The sequence below is a fragment of the Cuculus canorus genome, chromosome 3 (genome assembly GCF_017976375.1).
Source record: "Cuculus canorus isolate bCucCan1 chromosome 3, bCucCan1.pri, whole genome shotgun sequence".
In the NCBI taxonomy this organism is placed as follows: domain Eukaryota; kingdom Metazoa; phylum Chordata; class Aves; order Cuculiformes; family Cuculidae; genus Cuculus; species Cuculus canorus.
The window spans coordinates 86,186,999-86,206,023 of record NC_071403.1 but is presented as its reverse complement, the minus strand read 5'-3'; the positions used below and the strand labels follow the sequence as shown (position 1 = coordinate 86,206,023).

At 42.9% G+C, this 19,025-nt stretch overlaps 1 protein-coding gene across 2 annotated transcripts in view; it reads right to left on the bottom strand.

Moving 5' to 3' along the window:
• Positions 1–937: 937 nt before the first annotated feature.
• Positions 938–19,025, bottom strand: part of SPRED2 (sprouty related EVH1 domain containing 2) — a 67,064-nt gene continuing 48,976 nt past the window's right edge. For both annotated transcript variants that reach the window (XM_054063959.1, XM_054063960.1), the window contains exons 5-6: positions 4,793–4,942; positions 938–4,408 (exon numbers count right to left, since the gene is read on the bottom strand). In XM_054063959.1, coding sequence (XP_053919934.1) covers positions 3,758–4,408; positions 4,793–4,942 — 801 coding nt within the window. In that variant the 3' untranslated portion in view covers positions 938–3,757. The remainder of the gene's footprint in view (positions 4,409–4,792; positions 4,943–19,025) is intronic.

Sequence of the window (19,025 nt, the reverse complement as noted above, 5' to 3'; positions counted from 1 at the left end):
AAACCCTGTGTGCTTGGCGGATGAAGATGATGCTAAGAACTGCCATGGCAGGGAGCAAATCTGAGGACACATGTAGTTTGTTGTGTGTGCTCTTGGCCTCCCCTCTTCCGTGCTGCTTAAGCAGCTTCATTATTCAGCACTGAAACGAGCAGCAGCATATAGGAAAAAAAGAAAAAGAACAACTGCTTGGTTATTGCTTTCCTACAGAAGAATAAAACTGGGCTTTTCAGAGTGCGTGGTGTTGGCCTGATTGGCTCCCATTGGAAATAACCAAAAATTCAGATGTACTCACTGATTTTCCTCTGGTTTCCTCAGTCAATCGTCTGCTGCCTGGTGTCTGGTTTAACTGGGTTCCATCTTCCATGTTAAACCTCTCTGAGCAGGGACCGCAGTGCCAGCTGCCCCAGGCGCCGTCTCCTCTCCTCCAGCCAGCTCCGCAGTCTCTCGCCGCGTGCCCGCACAAAGCAAGGTGGCTCTTGCTTGGCAGCCACATCTCATTTCTCCTTTTTTTTCAGGGGGAATGCTGAAACAAAATAACATGACAACATCCCTGTGGCATATTTGGCCAAAGCATAATGTGGGATGAGGGCTCAAGGAGAGAAAGCAAGAGAATCTCAGCTGCTGTGACGGCTGCCAGTGCCTGCCAGGGTGCAGCGCCACCAGCCCAGGCTGTGCCAAGGGTGTCCTCCCCCAAAATGTGTGAAATACCGGAAAACCACCAAAAATAACACTTGAAAAAACATCTGCCCCCCATCCTCCCCACTGCGTGCCCAGGGCTAGCAGTGTTCGACACCAAAATGCATAAAATAGATTAGATTTTTTTCCCCTCTCAGAAACCCTGAGTTCTTGGAGAGGCGGCTCTGGCCATGGCCTCATGTTTCCCGCACTGGTTGGTTTTCCCCTCATTTTCCAGCCCGCTGAATAACAATAAATAGTGTCATTTTGATATGATGTATTTATATTTACATGGTACATTTTAAAGCAATAGCTACACTGATCATACATATTAGAAACAATAAAAAAAGAAGTTAAGAACTAAAATGTACATCATACACTTGTATATATATTTTTTTTACACAGAAGTAAAAAGGCTTATAAAAATCAATACAACAGGGTTTAACTTTTAGTATATAGATACAATAATGATGAGGCTTCAGGCACTTTAATTTGTTAACGTGAGCGATAGCTTAGAAAGAAAACAAAAAACTTTTCCACAACAGAAAAAAAATAAAAATTGGTTAATGTTTTGTTACCACAGATACAAAAATAAAATCTGAATAATTTCTCTCAAATGATTGATGTCAGTATTGCAAAGCTGACTGGGAGAACGCTACACACTGTTCAGCAGCAGTGTGGAAATTAAGGAGGAATATTTACAAAAAACAGCCATTTCTATCATTGTGCCCTTACACCACTGCCTTCACAAACCAAATAACACACGCAGCAAAATCTACAAGTATTACAAAAACCCAAGAGAAGAGGAGGAGGGGAAGAAGGAAAAAAAAAAAAAAAGGTATTATTTTTTTTTTAACTTTTATTTCCAGACATACAGAAAGGCTTGCAGTATGTCTACTTTACTTAAATAAATAGGGGCACTTCAAGACCGGACAAAAAACTGTAAGATCTTTTTGTAGTGTTGTGCTTTATAGAGAGAAGATCTTACAGATGTTTGTTTACATGAAACAACTTTGAGAACAGAAATAAAAGGAAAAGGTTGTTCCATTAATTTTTTCTCTTTTGAGGCTGGCTTGATGTTTACTAGACACCATTGAGAGATTTGTCAACTGCTATTAGGCACAAAATATTTATATTTCATTCAGCAAACCCAGACATATCACTCAGAGTGTAACACTCCATCCCTTTTCCACTATCATTCATTTTTTTTTAATTTTCCCAACCAAAAAAATCCCCAGCAACTGCTACGAATTAAGCCTACCAAACTCTATAGTGTACAAGCACATTGCATACTTATTCATGGTTGACTAAAAAGCTGTGATTAACTCTCAGAGGAACCGTTGGGACATTCCACCAAGAAAAAATGGCAAGTGTTCCTTTTATATTTATTTGGCAAATTAATTAAAAAAAAAAAAAAATCCTCTCTTTTAAGACTGATGTCAATGTGCAATAGAGGGAGGGAAAGGACATGCGCCCACTGGCAATTTACTGCAGAAAGAAATTATGGCAGGAACAGCAGTGCCAGCTTTGACAAGCCAATCCCTAGCTGCCTCAAAGTATTCAGATTGTACTATGCTAGTTAGAGCTCACTGCGCTAAATCTTTTTGTTTTTTAATAAAAATTATTTGGCTATTCCTTGTAATATATTAGAAAAATACTCTTTTTCCAAGCTAATTACAAGCCCTGCACACAAGACAACATGACATTAAAAAAAAAAACCTAAAAAAATTAAAGTAATCTTATCCTGCTGTATGCACCTTTTGCATCCACTTCGTAAATCTAGGTGGTGAACTGGGGAAGGAAAAGCCAGGGAGATGCTTCGGTCTGGCTCCTGCAAAGACTCACATGCTTAATCCTACATACAGACTCACAGAAATGCTGGATGCACGCGCAATATGCCAAGACGTGTGTAAGCATCTGGAGGATTGGGACCGCAGGTCAGGAAATGGAAGTGGTGGTTAACATCCTGGCTTTTGATTTTAAATACCTGTTTAGATTGCTAAATGTAGTTTCAACAGTGGACGCGTCTGTTCTCATGCTCACGTATTATACAGAAAACAAACAAACAAATACAATTTTCCATAAAATCCACCACTTAAATGCACCATTTCCCCAGAATTGCCATAAGAGTACTTTTGATGTTGCATTGTTAGTAATTCTTTGCATAAAAACAATTTTCTCATCTGGAACCTTAGTGTTTTATTCACAGATAGTTACATGGCTGGCTAACGAAGAAGTTCCCTTCCTTTTGGGTTGAATTCTGAAAACACAGTTCTATTGTTCCGATGTTATTTAGAGAAAAAAGAAAACCCTAAAATTTAAGTTTCCCTTTCAAGTAGTGGTCTGAAATGATTACAGGTAAGGAAAAACTACCAGATTTTCAATGGTTATGTGACTATGGTAACTGAGCCTTGCTTTCTGTTCACAGAGCTTTACCAACAGAGAAATAATTTAGATATTTGCTGAAGGAAATGACGATGGACTCTAGAAGAGAAACTGCAGCTTTGATGGCTATTTTGGCTTTGGAAAACAGAACAAAAACCCCGAAGAAAACCAGTGACAGAAATACTGTGTTGTGGTACAAGTTTGTTACTAGCACACCTTCTATACACACACAATAACTTGACGGCAAGTTAAAATACCTTCCAAGTGAGATTTCATTCACTACACCACCCCATTTCTAGAAGTGCCAAAGCTTGCTAACACGCTGATGGTACCACATAAGCAGAGGCAAGACAGACACAACCTGGAGATGTTCTACAATCCATCACCATTTAAAGCAGTTCTTTTCTCAAACTTTTTTTAACAGAAAAAGAAATAATATAAACATGTACAAGACAGTCTGTTCTGATTACAGATTAATAATACAAAAGTCTATGCTGTAGGTTAGTTAGTTAGAACACTTGATGAGCAAATCAATGCAGTGTGAGCCCCAGACAACCAAATGTAGAGTGATCCAAACTGGTGTTTTCTGGATGCTGTTGGGCACAGTGGCTGCATCAAAATAAATGATCTCAATGCTCCAAAACCAATGTGTTCCTTGAACTACAGGAAAAACGTAACACTTCGAACACATCCGTAGTCATCCAGCAGCTTTGTGTTTTCCACCGCAGCACCTGCACATGACCCCACAGTGGTAACAAGCCCGAAGCGGCAAGTAACAGCACATACATGGAGCAATGAAAGACAAGGCGATAAGGGCCATCCACCGGAGGCAAAACATTTCATCACTGGTGTCACACGAGCAAGGATCTGTATAGTCTCCTTCTGGATCGGACATACAGTGATAGAGCATAGTGTCTGCACACCACATACAGCTCACTCGATGGATGCAAGTCTTGACGCGGTCTGGAGCATCCTGGCATTGACCCCGTTTGTTCTCCTCATGATTGAACATGTCCCTGCAGTACACGCACCGCGACCTCTCACCATCCTCTTTCCGCCTAGGCTTGAATTTGACAGGTTGAGTCTTTATCACAGCACCCTTGACATCTTCACCCAGGTCAAAGTCTGAGTTGTCTACATAAGGATAAGTGTATTCATGTTTTGGGGCCTCGCTTTTGGCAAAACGTACGTAGGAGTCCATGTCATCAGGATCAAAGTTCTTTCCTCGCGCTGGGGCATGGCGATAGTCCTCATATCCAGTCATCCAAATCTTTTCCCGAGGATTGATGCGCACTATCTCCTCATCATCGTCTGGAAAGTTGACGTGCCTGTAGGATCGCGGTACTGACTGTGGAGGCAGGGATGGAGATTAAGAGGGAGAAAAGATAAATAAGCTTACTTTGCTATCAGCAATCACTGTCTCCTTGCTTAGTGAAAAGCCAGTATTTAACAATTTTGTGTTTGCTTTTTCACACACCCTTCACGGTGACCCATAGCAGAGTTTCAGCCTTTTGCTCACGAATGACTACAACTGTCACAGTCCTACGTGTGCACGTGGTACAACGTAACATATTAAATGACAGCGTAATCCCCTTTTGTTTTTAATAATCAGAATCCATTTAAAGGAAAAAGGAAGGGGGGTCTTTTCAAGGATGTGGAGGGAAAATGAAACACCAGTCTTGGCTATGGAAGACACAGCCCTTTAGGTGGCAACAATGGGAAGAAACCTTACTTGTTCTAGATGGTAGTGGTCAGAGCTATAATGGTCGTGAAGGTGTCCACGAGTGCAAATTCTTCGATGTTCGCAGGATGCAGGCGAAGCCAAAGTTCGCACAGGCTGTTCCCTTTTTTGAGAGGAGTTAGAGGAGCTATCTGTAGCGTTCTGTTTTAAACAGAAAGGGGGGAAAAATCATCATACATTCAGCTGTTACTATATGCAGCATTAGAAGAGAGATTTTGCCTCTCACTGACTTTGTGCACATCTACAACATTGGCAACATCTGACAGCAGCCAACTTCATAAAGTTCCACATAAAATACTTGAAAGAGGCAGATCTGTTGCCAGGCCATAAAAGCTGTCACCACGCACAAGGAAAAATATGCTGCAGCCTACCTGTGACACATTCACCAGCATCACTTGTATTTGCTTGATATGTCATTAGTTGTACTGGACACTGTGGGATGATGAATGTGGTTATGGTAGAAGCTATCTCTGAAGAGCAAAGTTAGACTCCATCAAATGATGTAGCCCTGCAAGCCCTGCAAGAACACTCAAAGACAGAGTGTCTGTGTGCCCAGGCTGTACCCAACGAGCTACCTAGGCTGCAAAAATACTGGCAACTTTGTTAACGTGCAGGTGTCCCATTAAGCTAAGAACTTCTTTACCCGTTCTTCTCCAAACGCTTGTTGAATTCCAGTTCATCGCAGGCTACTCGAATATTCACCTTTCCTTTAAAGACTTCCGGTTGAGTTTTTTTCTCCTTTTGTCACTGATCTCTAATGTGCAATGAATGTTACCTGTGTTTTTATACATTCCTGTCTCACAGTGCACACTTTCTTTAGGTTAATTAGTTACATCATTACACAGCAACCATCGTGAAAGGGTGAAATACCATGCAATAATATGCTGCTACCAATACTCATAGCTTCTTAATAGATGTAATTCTCCCCTGGAGAAATACACATTGGGGTACCAGTCTGAGCCATCCTCTCTCTAGCCCTTTCTTGGTTAAAACTTTCCGTTCAATACCTAGACATTCAGGATTTTGCCCATTAGTTCTTTTCATAGATCAGTTGGGCTATTTCATATTACCATGAATATCAGAGTACAGCTGTTAAATGTACTAACAGATCATGAGCAGGAAAAAGGGCCTCCACACACAATGATCAGAAGAGCCGTTAGCACTGAACGTGCCTAAAATATTGGTACTTTGAACTAAGAAAAATCTTCACCCCTCTCCAATTAAGAACCTATACTGCAAATATGACTAGTCCAAGGGGAAGGTTTTCATTTGCCACAACAAATAGCTGGAGACACAACCTCTACAGAGAAGAAAGGTTGTATCAGCAGTGGGAAAAGACTGGTTTTACCTGAAAAACCTTCTCTCCTCGTCAAGAATGCACTCTCTAAATATTGTTTTCCAATGAATGGTACTAGACACGTCTCTTACTGCAAGAATACAAGAACGCTCTTTGTCTGTATTTGTTTATTCTGAAAACAACACTGCGAGACTGTGTCCAAAGGTGAGCACACCTTAAAGCATTACAACATGAAATAAATGTTGATATTCTTTAACCAGTATAGCACTTAAAAGCACTGAACCCCCAACTTATTTTGCTGAAAGCAAATACACAGATCTGTTTGCAGTGTGATGCAAAGCCAGGCTCAGTTATCCGAGAAGTACAGCAAGCAGGATGAGCTTTGGATGGCTGACCCACCCATTAGGAGAAGAGTTTTAATGCATAGATTTGTTTCTTTTAAAACAAGTACCTAGAAGCAGAACAGGTCTTAAGATAGTTACCACCATCTATTAAAATGTAACTGCACTGGTAGTAAGGCTTTGTTAAAAACGTTGGGTTTTGATCCCAGTTTTCATAACTTATTAGACACAAACACCTCAAATTTGGGATTCAAACCCTGCGAAACTCTCTCTTGTGTCTGTAACTTTAGGTCCCACATATTAGGCAATATCTAGCATATCTGAGGGTAATTTCAAAAGAAAATTAGCAGCTTCTACAAGTACTCTGCAACGATATTAAGCTTCCAGCCGATTTGGAAAACCTGAGAAGAGTTAAGCTTTAGTTAGAACACCTGCCTCACACAACTACCTTTCTACAGTGCTGTAAGTGCTGCAGCCCCAGATGCTGAGCTGTAATTCAAGCTTCTCAGACCAGCAACAGAAAGGCACTCCTCCATTGTCTGGACAGCCTTAGTCTGCAGTGCGCTCTCAAAGTTAAATTTTGACTAGCATGAACCAAAAAGGAGGCAAGGCCTTAACAAGGTGCCATGGCAGCCAGCAGGACCCTTCGCCTTCTCTGGAACCACAACTGAGCCCTGCTGGGACAAGCCTTTTGTGGATATGCTCCGAAAACATCGTGGGTGCTGATGGTCAAAATAATGAAGCCTGGGAAAATTACCCAACTGGAGGAAGTTGCACATACTGGCCTGCAATCCCCCCATCCTCCTAGACGAAAATAAAAATCCCAAACTGGATATAACTGCTAGATAATCTCAGTAGGGCAGCTGGGAGCTATAGCCAGCCCCTCCAAGCTGCATGCTATTTGCTGCCTCTCGGGGAAAGCTGTATTTCTGCAATAGGCAACTGGAAAAGAGGCTGTAGTGATATTTATCTTGCCTGATTCTTATCTACCCTTGCTCTCCTCCACACCTTATTCTCCTTCAGACCTGTCAGGGCAACCGGGCCTCTCCTCCACATGTGTTGACATGGCTACAAAACCTGTTTGCAGCATACCACAGAGGCTGTGGCTCTGGCCTCCGCTTTCACCTTATTAAAAATTGCTGCGTTTCCATGTTCAATGTCCTCAGATTAAAGGGGTAGTTTGCCAACACAAACACTTACTCCAAGCACCCCGAAAGGGAGAAAAGCAAGCTATCCAAGACCATGTCACTGCTCACTCGTCTGTAAACAAGTTCATGCTGCCTCCTGGGTGGTGATGGTAAAGGCAACTGGTTGACAAATAAAGTGTCTGCAGGGTTACTTTGCTGACCATCAGCTGGAATAAATAACCACTGTTACTTTCCTACAAAATCCCCCATCGAAGCTCCAAACTCCTGTAGAAGAGAAAAGGCTTTTGACACATAGGTAAGAATGGCTTGGATATTGGAAACAAAAAAAAAAAGTAGAAAATACCCTTCTTCCAAGCAGAAGGTCACCAATGAAGCCCACAGGCTCATCACCTGCTCATCACTGGTGAACGTACTTATCAATGACCTGAGGAGTGAACGAGATGACGCAGTTTTTGGATGAAACTTATGTTACTCAAGGGAGTAAAAATGAAAGCTAATCCTGAAAACTTGCTTAATAATCTTCTAATGCTGAGAGACTGGATGCTAAAAAAAGAGAAAATCATCCCTGAAGTGCAAAGTGACGGAAACTCCTTGATCTAACGTGTACAGCAATATACTCTGAGCCAGCCACCACTGCTTGGGAAAGAGGTCTTGGGGTTAAAACAGACAGTGCTGTGACAGTGTCAGCTTGGTGACTCAGCCACAGATTAAAAAAAAGGCATCAGCAACAAAGCTGATCAAGGCACTACAAGCATCTGCTGTGCTACTCCACTCTGTTGGCAGTTCTGGTATTTCTACCATGGCAAGCTCACAGAGCAAGGGTCGAGACAACTGAGGACATGGGACGGCTTCTCAATGGCAGCTAAGTAAATAGCCCTGGTCAATCCACCCTGGAAAAGAGATGATGGAAGCAACTATGAAGATGAGAACAGAAGCCATCTACTGAATCATGAGACCCATGGGAATGTGAGCAGGAAGAGATTATTTTTCTGGTATCCTTCAGAAGAGAAGATTGCGGGTCATTCGCTGGAACAGGCTCAGGTAAGGTTCAAACAGCAGGGAGTACTTTTGACAGAGCCCATAGTTAAAACGTGGTTCAAGAAGCTGTACAGAAACCTCCAGAAGAAAAAACTGATCAAGGACCAAAAGGCACGAGGATCCTCAGGCCTTCAAAAGCATACTGTTCTCCTAGCACCACTCCCCTGGGACTGAAACTGGACTTCATAACTGGTTAAAATCAGGCATGTTCTCAAAGAAAAGACACTCTCATCTTCAGCCAAGTGCTACTATAGATAAAAGATGGCCAGACTTTGTTCTGTCCCCCATGACAAGACTGGGTCTTGGCTAGGTTTTTCTACCACCAGCACAGCAGTGAAAATTTTGGGGAGGACAATACAGAGGGCAGACACGAGACATTTGGTGCAGTCACCCAAATGTAATACACTAGCCTACAGGAATACATCTAGAAAGGACATGGTGTACAGGGCCAGGCTATTTCACCGTTGGAGAAACATGTCCTAAACTACTGAGCTCCTTGTCTATCAGAGAAACACTGTCTCTCTCTAAAGCCTGTCAAAACCAATCCAGTTCCAGTATTTGTTTTTGAGGGGAAACTATTGAAAACAGGCCCATTAGCCACATCAGAAAAATGAACCCAAAACTGAAGTTCTTGGAACAGAGAGTCCAGTAAGAAACTGTTTCAACATGCCCTCAACTGCTCAATTAGAGAAATTTGTGCCACACGTACTACAGCTTTGTGATTGCTATGGTGGTCGCAAAGTCTTGTGGTTTCACTGCTTGGATAACAAAATCATTAATCATGACCATAATAGTAATTTTATAAAACCCGCAACACATTTCCTTTTGCAAGTGAGCTGAACATATCTGAGCAAGCGCACGTACCGCATGTTTGATATGGCTGCTTTGAGAGACAACACCGGGCTTCTACAAACAGATGACTGCATTGCGATCATTTTTTTAAAAAAAAGGTGTCTGTGTTTCCCCCTCAGACTGTCAGAAGTGACTCATTACATTTAAAATCCCTAGTCATTAGTAAAGAAGATTGTGTTAATCATTTACTGCAGTTTACTTCTCATTGAAAAGGATTTGTTACACAAGAACAGCCGGCTAATCAGGTGCCTAAGTAATATTCTAAGATAAGCATCTATCATAAAAAATGATAAGAAAAGGAAGCCTTATCCCTCCTGAACTGATCACTTTGCCTCTAATGGCTTTACAGAACAGTTTCACCCAGCATGATGCAACATCCAACTGTGACTATGAAAAAGAAAAAAGATTAATCTCAAAATTATGAAGCAATAGAATCCACAGCAGCTTGTCAGAAATTGGTTGCTGGAGGGAAATTATGGAGCTCTGTCAGTTATAACTTCCAGAAGTGCTCTCAGCCAGCTAAAGCATTCACAAGTTTGCTGTCAAAAATAATCGTGGGTTAAGCAAGACAAGATTCCCCCCCTCCCCCCCTAGGATTTCAATGGTTATATGAGGTGGGGAGGGCAAGGGGGAATAAAAGTGTCATGATGTTGAACAAGTAGTTTTGCAAGTAATGGTCCTAAAGTAATCGAAAAACCCATGCCAGCCTGGCCTCTGCAAAGCATAAGCCCTCTACAAGATGATCTGCTAGGGGAAGAGTGGCTGGAAAGCTGCCTGCAGGAGAAGGAACTGGGGGTGTTGATTGACAGCCAACTGAACATGAGCCAGCAGTGTGCCCAGGTGGCCAAGAAGGCCAATGGCATCTTGGCTTGTATCAGAAATGGGGTCACCAGCAGGTCCAGGGAGGTCATTCTGCTCCTGTACTCGGCACTGGTGAGACCGCACCTTGAATCCTGTGTTCAGTTCCGGGCCCCTCACCACAAGAAGGATGTTGAGGCTCTGGAGTGTGTCCAGAGAAGAGCAATGAAGCTGGTGAAGGGGCTGGAGAACAAGTCTTATGAGGAGCGGCTGAGGGAACTGGGGTTGTTTAGCCTGGAGAAGAGGAGGCTGAGGGGAGACCTTATTGCTCTCTACAACTACCTCAAAGGAGGTTGTAGAAAGGAGGGTGCTGGCCTCTTCTCCCAAGTGACAGGTGATAGGACAAGGAGGGATCTCCTCAAGCTGAGCCAGGGGAGGTTCAGACTGACTATCAGGAAAAAAATTTTCACAGGAAGGGTCATCAGGCACTGGAACAAGCTGCCCAGGGAGGTGGTTGAGTCACCATTCCTGGAGGTATTTAAAAGACAGGTAGACAAGGTGCTCAGGGACATGGTTTAGTAGCAGGTAGGAATGATTGGACTCAATCCAACACGTCTTTTCCAACCTGCTGATTCTATGATTCTATTGCCACGCTCCTCTGCTAATCTTGCACCACTGTGCAAGCCTGCTCAGTGCATCACCCATATCTGAGGGCGACTGTTGACATGCAGAATGGAAATGCAAAACTCGGTGGGTGCTCAAGGTCTCCTCTTTACTGAGGCAGCCTTCTTCAACAGCCAAACCCCCTTGCAGCGGCTCCTGTGTTAACTTTGGGAAGCGTGGACATGTTACAGAGGAGCCCATTGGCATCTCATCATCTGAAAAGGTATCTCCACCTGTCCCCAGGACAACCCAGCTCCATCACCAATCCACTGTTTGAGGATGAGCCTGGAAAAATGACAGCCAGCAAGCTGCATCCTCCTCTGGCCACAGCCCAACCACCTCTGGCTGAGACCCACATGATAAGCTCCCTGCAGGCAGCCAGAGCCTTTTGTTTTCTGCGCTCTGCCCAGGTGCAATCCCTTGGGAGCCTCGGCACAAGCCAGTTCTTCTTTGCTTGGCCCTTTTCCTTCACTGGAGTAAGGGAAAACACAGCTGTGCTATCAGTATGGAAAGGAAATACGATAAAGTTGGCGGAATTGTACAGCAAGAGAGCAACACTGAGTGAAGCACCAATTTGAAGTTTATCTGCAGAGCCTTCACTGTTTATGAACTTCTCAAAGAGGAAGTCTGAGAGCTATTTCGTATGCATGGCAAAGAAACTTCCACCTTTCCAGAAAAATTAAGATAAAATATAGTCTCTGAGAACTCCCTCAGCTTAATCTCAACAGAACAAGTGTTTTCTTTCCCCTTTAGCTTTTTTTTTTTCTTTTTTTTAGCCTAAAGAGACACAGCACTTCTGAATTTCACAGAAGGGGGAAGAGCAAAAATCCTAACTTTTGTCTCAAAATGCCTCTCTATTCAAGAATATAAAGAAAGGAAACAGTCGACATTTTCCATCCACCTGTAAGTGTGCCTTGTATACTCAGGACGGCCCACTTCAAAGGGGGCTTAGATTAAGAAAGAAATGAAATCAAGAAAGAAAAAAGTTTACAGTGAAAAATCTTTTAAGATTTGAGACTCATGCCTCCTGAGCACAAGCTTTGAATTTGTCATGGCAAGATAAAGCCACAGATGAAAATGCTTTTGTCAAATTTCTGTTTGTTTCCTGTTGCTGAAGACAAGACAGCAATTGTATTGAAGAAAGTAACTTCCATACATTTCTGAAATGTTTTGACAGTCTCATCCACTGAGGACCGCTGGAGCTGAACCTAGTTCCATTCCCTAGCAGAGGGTCTGTAGGAAAAGCTTCATGTTAGACCATATTTCAGATACAGTTCAAAGACAAATTTGCTGTACACAACCATTACAATAAGCATGGATTCAGATTCTTCTAAAAACAGAACCAGACTAAAATGTCTCAAATGTTTGGACAGTTTCCTAGTCACCACTTACACAAAAAAACATTATAAAGTGCAGAAAGCTAGTTAGTTCTACTGCTACCTTTTTTTTATTTTTAAGTTTTGTGGTTATAGCTTTTAGTGCCAGAAAGATCCTGGTGGCTGTGCTGTTTTAAGTCAGCAAAACTTAAAACTAACATTTACACAGATTTGATGCACAAGATCATCTCCACTAAGCGAATGCTAAACCCGATTCTGGCATCATCAGTCAGTCAGCATGAACTACAGATGTGGCTTCACAGCTCGCTCCAAGAAGTAAAAACAATATATGAGAATCAGACACAGTTAAATGATACGGCAAACACTCAGATGTGGTAAGGGGGAAAACCTCAGTGAGATTTTCCTGTTTCACTACTTGCCAGTGATACAGGCATCAAGCACATCTCTGCAAAAGCAGGCATTTGAACAGATACAAAGAAAAACGCCTGCAAAAGTCAGCGGAGTAAGTAAGAGAGTATCCCATTTTGCTTGGACTCGGTCCAGGACCAGAGGCCATGAGTGGGTCCATTTGACATTTCCTTCCCTTTGTCTTACCCTTACTATGCCACTGGGCTAGCATACTGCTTCAGTGGAAGGAAAAGTTTTTGCATCAGGTACTTATAAGGGAAAACTAGAATGCTGTAAGGGGAAAAAAGCCCAAACCACAAGTTCCAGTTGCCCACAGCGATACCTTGGTATAGTGGTGAGAGTGGGACGGCTCTGCCTACCCATGAGACACCTGTCTCCTTGTCAATCTGGAGGGCCTCTCCTCACCAGGAGTCCTCCGTTCCCTTCTTCACTCTTGTAACTCCTGACTGTGGCCGATTGGATTTCTCCATACTGAGATGAGCTATATTGCTTCAGTGGGATATTTTTACCTAAAACAGGGAACTGCTTAAACCTACCAATTGCTTAAAACCCTCTAGGAACAGAGGGAGGCTTCTCCTTTTTGCATAAAGGGCTCCGTTAATCTGTTTATGCCTTGGAAATAACATCCCAATGGAGACCACAGCATTGTCAGGATGATCATCTGCCCAATATTTGTGTTCTTACAGCTCCATGAAGATTAGCAAAGCCTGCCTCCTCTAACAAGTAATATTAGCCACATTACCACAGCCATCCTGTGCTAAGGCCATGAGAAATGGTCAGCGACATCCATACTACTGTAGGGAGGTTATGGTCCCTACTTCTTCCTCCCACTGGTTCCATCACTTATTCCGTATGCACGCTTGGGTAGAGAAACATGGGAATCCAGACCAAAATCATTTTCTAGTTGTAACAGTTCCCTAACCCCAGCCGACCACTCATAGAGGCTTCTGCTCCAATGGTGCAGGAGAGTCTCCAGGCAAAGCAGGAGGCAAAGATGGGGTTATGTGGATAGGAAGGTAGATACCAGCTCCTCTTTAAAGTCTCCCGTCTTTGACACTCTTGTCATCAGCATAGCTGCAATTAATTGGTAAAGCGCTAGCTTCTAATTTTAAGTGAACTCAGCACATAAAATGCTGCTGAGAAGTTTTTCCTTTGGAAGGTGGGCAGAGATGCTAGGAAATAAAGGAGAGAAGCTCAGCTGGGGGGTGTTAAACACTGCATGTATGTAGGGGATGAACAGAGCCTGCGCTGCTGCTGACTGTAGCCAGGAACAGATGGCTCCACATAACTCACCACTGAACCTCAGTTCTTCTATAGAGAAATCTGCAAGGGGAGAGAAAGAAGAAAACAAGATTGGGTGGGGGGGAATGCTAATGAAAATTAGATCGACTAACCTAAAAGAATCAGCGCACCAAAAGAATAAGACATCATTAATGTTTTTGCAATGCACAGATACAACACTTCAGCCTCTAAACTCAGCAGTGTGCTTCTCTGATATACTGGGTTACAAACAGAAAATAAAAAAAACAGTCAAGTGCAAACTTCCCACAGCAGACTGATACAATATTTTAAGAAGTCAATTAGGGGTCATTTATTCACACAGTTATGAGCATTCACGTTATTGTAGCTGGAATTCACCACGAAAATAGAACCCAACAGCTGATGCAAACTTTTAAAATACCCTCAAACACACTGCAAATATGTCAGGCTCTGCTTAAAAATGCAGTGGTACTTATTTACTTCTGCCTTTCCTCCCCCTTGTGCAGACAGAGCCAGAGCCAGATGAACTGCTTGCTCCCTATAACCACTTCTGATTTAATTTCTTTAAAATATTCACAAGATACAGGGCAAACAGACCCCTGGCAAAACACATTAGGCAGGTGAGGGAAGGAAACAGGGCTATTTAGATGCAGAGGTCTGTTTTGAGCTCTCTGGACTCCTACATTCTGTTGTTCGTCCTCAGTTACCACCAAACACATGCCTAGGGTGAGGGGAATACCATCATGCAGTATATTGTCAGTCAGAGGGGTTTACATTTTTATTTTTTTTTTTTTTAGAGGCTGCCTGCCACTTTAAAGGAAAATCATTCTTGAAGCCTCACGTAAAAGCACATCTCATTGTTTAGTTTTACCAAACTCCTCCTTTCCCTTTGTAAACTCTCCAAAACAAGAAACTCTGAAAAAAACTCAAACCAAAAAAAAAAAACTTTGAAAGGATGCAACCAAATTACAGCTAGAGCAGCAAAACTCTGGTGTGTACTTCAAGTGGCCTGAACACTCCATCTTCTGTTCTTTTTCTCTTCTACTTGTTACATGAGACAACGGGATTCAAAACAGTTTTGCCCGTGTTTAAACAGCACACAAAAATTACAGGCTGCCTCCCGAAGACCAGTGGGGAAATAATAATTTGCCCCACAGTTCCAACTCAGCCCCCTTCATTTCACCACCAAGACTGATGCTCCAGCTCAGCACCAGGAGTCAAGTGCTTCTCCCTCCACTAAATTATACAGAGCGACTGGGACACCAGGGCTGAGCACAGCTTCTCCTGCTTGATCTGGACCCGCACCCCTCCAGCCCATGAGCACCACCGGGTAATGTGCCAGGTGGTAAATTCCCTAATCCTTTCTGCTGCAGCATGGGAAGTTGTCAATCATCACTCTGTCTCCACCGCCAAGGCTTCCTCTTCCCAACCGTGTTTACACCCTGCGCAGGGCCTGCTCCGTCTGTCACCTTCGGAGGCAGAACACAGGGCCCTGGGCAAGACACTTCAAATCCAGCTGCAAGTATCCTGGGACAAAGCATTTTGTTTGGATGCAGCAAGAGAGACTGCAGCCTATAAATAGAGCTGCTTGCTGAAAGCGATTTCCTTATATTAAAATATTAATATATTGTATATTAAAATAGTAGAAAAGGCCATTTTCTACCTTTGCGAAACTTTCAAGCACTGCGTGGCCAAAAGAAAGGACTATACACTTCAAAGGCTAACTGCACAGCATGGAACCTAATGGAAAACTAAGGTAAAATTTTCAAGCTAGAAACATAATGTTTGGCCATTACACATCCTCACTGATGCTGCCTCAGCTGTGCTGTCATCTCCTTGCCTCAATCAAAGGATGAATTTGGTGGTAGTAACACGAAGAAGGAAAATGCCATAAATACTAAGCCACGAGTACAAGAACCAACCAGCACATCCACAGCCAGCGGGTGTGTGACTAATTTCAGGCGGCACGATGAATATTAGCAGGGTGGTGGACATTTTTTCCCCACCCCCTTAGCTGATCATTCTCTTACAGTTTCCCTTGAGCCAGCACTCCTGCTTCTCTGGCCCTACAGAGAGCTGGCTAGAGGAGCTAAACCACTGGACGAGTATTTGCTTTCTTTTATTGGGCTAGTTTTTGTTTCACTTCCGCTTGCTGGCTCAGTGTGGGGTCAGCTGGGCTGGTAAAATGGGGATGGCAGGCGCTCCGCTCCACTCCACTGGCTCTCTGCTGCACTGAGGCTAAAGATGTATCAAATCAAGCTGCATCTCTTGGCTGTGGTTTCACATACAGCACTAAAATAATCCCTGCAACATCACTTCCTGCTCCTCCACACCAGTCTTGCTCTTGGCATGGCTGGGCTGCAAAAGTAAGGTGGTGGAACCAGGCTGGCTGGAAAATAACTTCCTTTTCACAGACGTCTTGTCTCAAATCAGGTCCCCTTTACATAATGCTTAAGAAATGCCTGGGGAACCCCAGCAGAACTAAAAAGCAATGCCAAAACAAGAAGGCCACAAATGCAGTCTGCGAAGCTCCATTGACAAGCTGAGGTAGGCAAAACCATCGTGCTGCAAACACAGAAAAGACAAGCAGTACTAACAAACGCTCCTCCTGGCTGAGAGTGAGGGATTATAGCTATGGAAGGGAAACAACAAGGGTCATCGTGGTTGCTTTCTGGAAGGAATAGCAAAGTCCACCTTCAGCAAGGGGTCCCAGGACAGTTTTGTCAGTAGCCAGCAATTCAGGCTCCATCCACCTCTGGATGATCACCCCTTGCATTCCTCATTTACCTGGGCTACTGCTATTGCCTGTGGGGCCATGCACTAAATCTGACCAGTAAGCCGATCCAGGTTAAAAAATAATCCTTTAAAAAAAATGTAAAAGAAGAAAAAATCTCCTCCCCTTCCATTTTGCTGCACATTAAGAAAGGGCAATTTCATCTTGGCTATGTTTTGCTTCTGACACATTTGTGCCTTAAGCACACAAACGCACTAAACCTTTCAGCTTCAGATGAATTAAAAGAGAACACACTCACAAATAGCCTCACACTTTAATACATGACATAGTTTAATACATCACAGCCAAATTATTTTTTTGGAAGACAAGTATGCAGCTAGCTAATTGCAAGTATCAAATGGTGCTACAACACAAGCAGATCTCAAATTCATCAGCTAGAAATGACAGCTAGGAAGTCACCAGTCAATTCTCCTTTGCACAAGAAACCCTACTGGTAGCCTTGCTGGTGATTCTTCTCATTCTGAATCCTCAGGTGACTGCTTATTACAAGAAAACAGGCTTTCAGTAACCTAAAAGTCACTTACATGAACGCAAGCCTGGTTACATATAACAAAATAATTAAACAGAGCATAAAAACCAAAGAATCAGCACACTAAAATATGCCACCATATCAAGATTTAAACACAGGGAAAGCGTAAAATGGGTGTAAAAAGAGAAAGAAAAAAAAAACCTGACAAAAATCTCCTTTGAGCTGCTAGGGCAAACTGAACAAAACCCAATCCTTAACTGGTGCACAAATTATAACATGTACAAGTCCTAGCACGATACAGCTATAAGGAAACTTCCCTATCGCAGCAGCAGGTCGTATTTCAGTTTCCTGCAGCATATATTCCAATCCCAGCGCAGATCAACCGTGACTGTATATGAGAACAGCACAGAGCCAGAAAACAGACTACAAAAATGGTCTTGAGAGGAATAATGGTGACAAGAGAAATTGCTTATCCTCAGCAAAGCAGCTCGACACACCCAAGTCACTGCTATAATTAGCTACATAAAAACTACATGACAGCAAGACTTGGCATATCTGATAGCAATACAGGTATTTCCCGCCTAATAATTTCCTACTGAATGACAGATGCTCCTCACCTTGTCTTCCCATAGACACCCAACCGGCCCAAGGTTGCAGTAGGCTGATACTCGCAGGAAAAGATTGCTTCCTTTCTTTTGGGTCTGGTTTTGTGACAACAAATACTTGTCTGCCTCCTCCACAAAGTGCACCCGGGTGCCTGTGACCAATTGATTTTCCGACCATGTCCCGATCATCTCCCCTCCAGCACAGCAGCAACTGCTGGACCCTCAGGAAGCAACGCAGTACTGGCTGGATTATCCTGTTCTTCCCAGGGACTTGGGAGTTTGAAGACTGTGTGTGGCAAAACAACTAGACAGATAGTTTGGTTTAAAAAAGGGGGAAAAAAAACCCAAAAGGTTTTATTGTTTTAAAGCCATAGAATGAAACAGTGCCAAAGCAACTGAAGTTCAGTGTATCTGTGAATTGCGTTAAACTGCATATTGCCGATCTGCAGCAAGAAAAGCCTGTTTTGTCCAATATAAATTGACCTGAAAACAAAAAATAATATGCTAAATACAATAAAGCAATACATAAATTGTGCAAGACCTCTGCTTCTCCCTTTCTTTCAAAGAAAGAAAATAAAGGTTCTAATCAGCCCCATGGTTCTCTCTCCTATCAGTTCCCCTTAGCTCTTCACTCACATCTCATGAATCTGTTACACATGCAAAGACTACATAGATTTTATGTTTTGCATACCTCCACACCACAGTAATTTTCCTGCTTCCTTCTGTCCAGATGACTGGCCGCGAGTGAGTGAAGACAACCTATAGGCTGAAGTAGATAGTAATTGCCCCTGATGTTTTGAAGGCTTTAAAGAGCAGCTGCCACCTCAGATCACAGCAGTGGTAGCTCTGTCTCAGCGACAATTGTATTACATTATCAGAGTAAGTACAGCTTGCTCGTATTGACAGAAAGAGCAAGAAAATAGAAGGGTTAATTTCCAGCATTACTTTAAAGAAACAGAAGGTCCTGAAGGAAAGGGAGAAACACCACCATAAAAACATCTGACAGCCAGAGAAAGGCTTTCCACTTGACTTTCCCTACTGAAAAATCTCTTTGAGCACCGTTTTCCATTCCCATTGAGTGACACAAATTCATTGTGGGCAAGGTTAACCTGAAGAAAGACAAGTTAAAAAAAGAGGAATAAAGAGGAGCTAGCCTTAAAATAGCTGGATATTCAGGACCTTTTCACTATTTCAGTGGCATCTCTCCTGCCTCT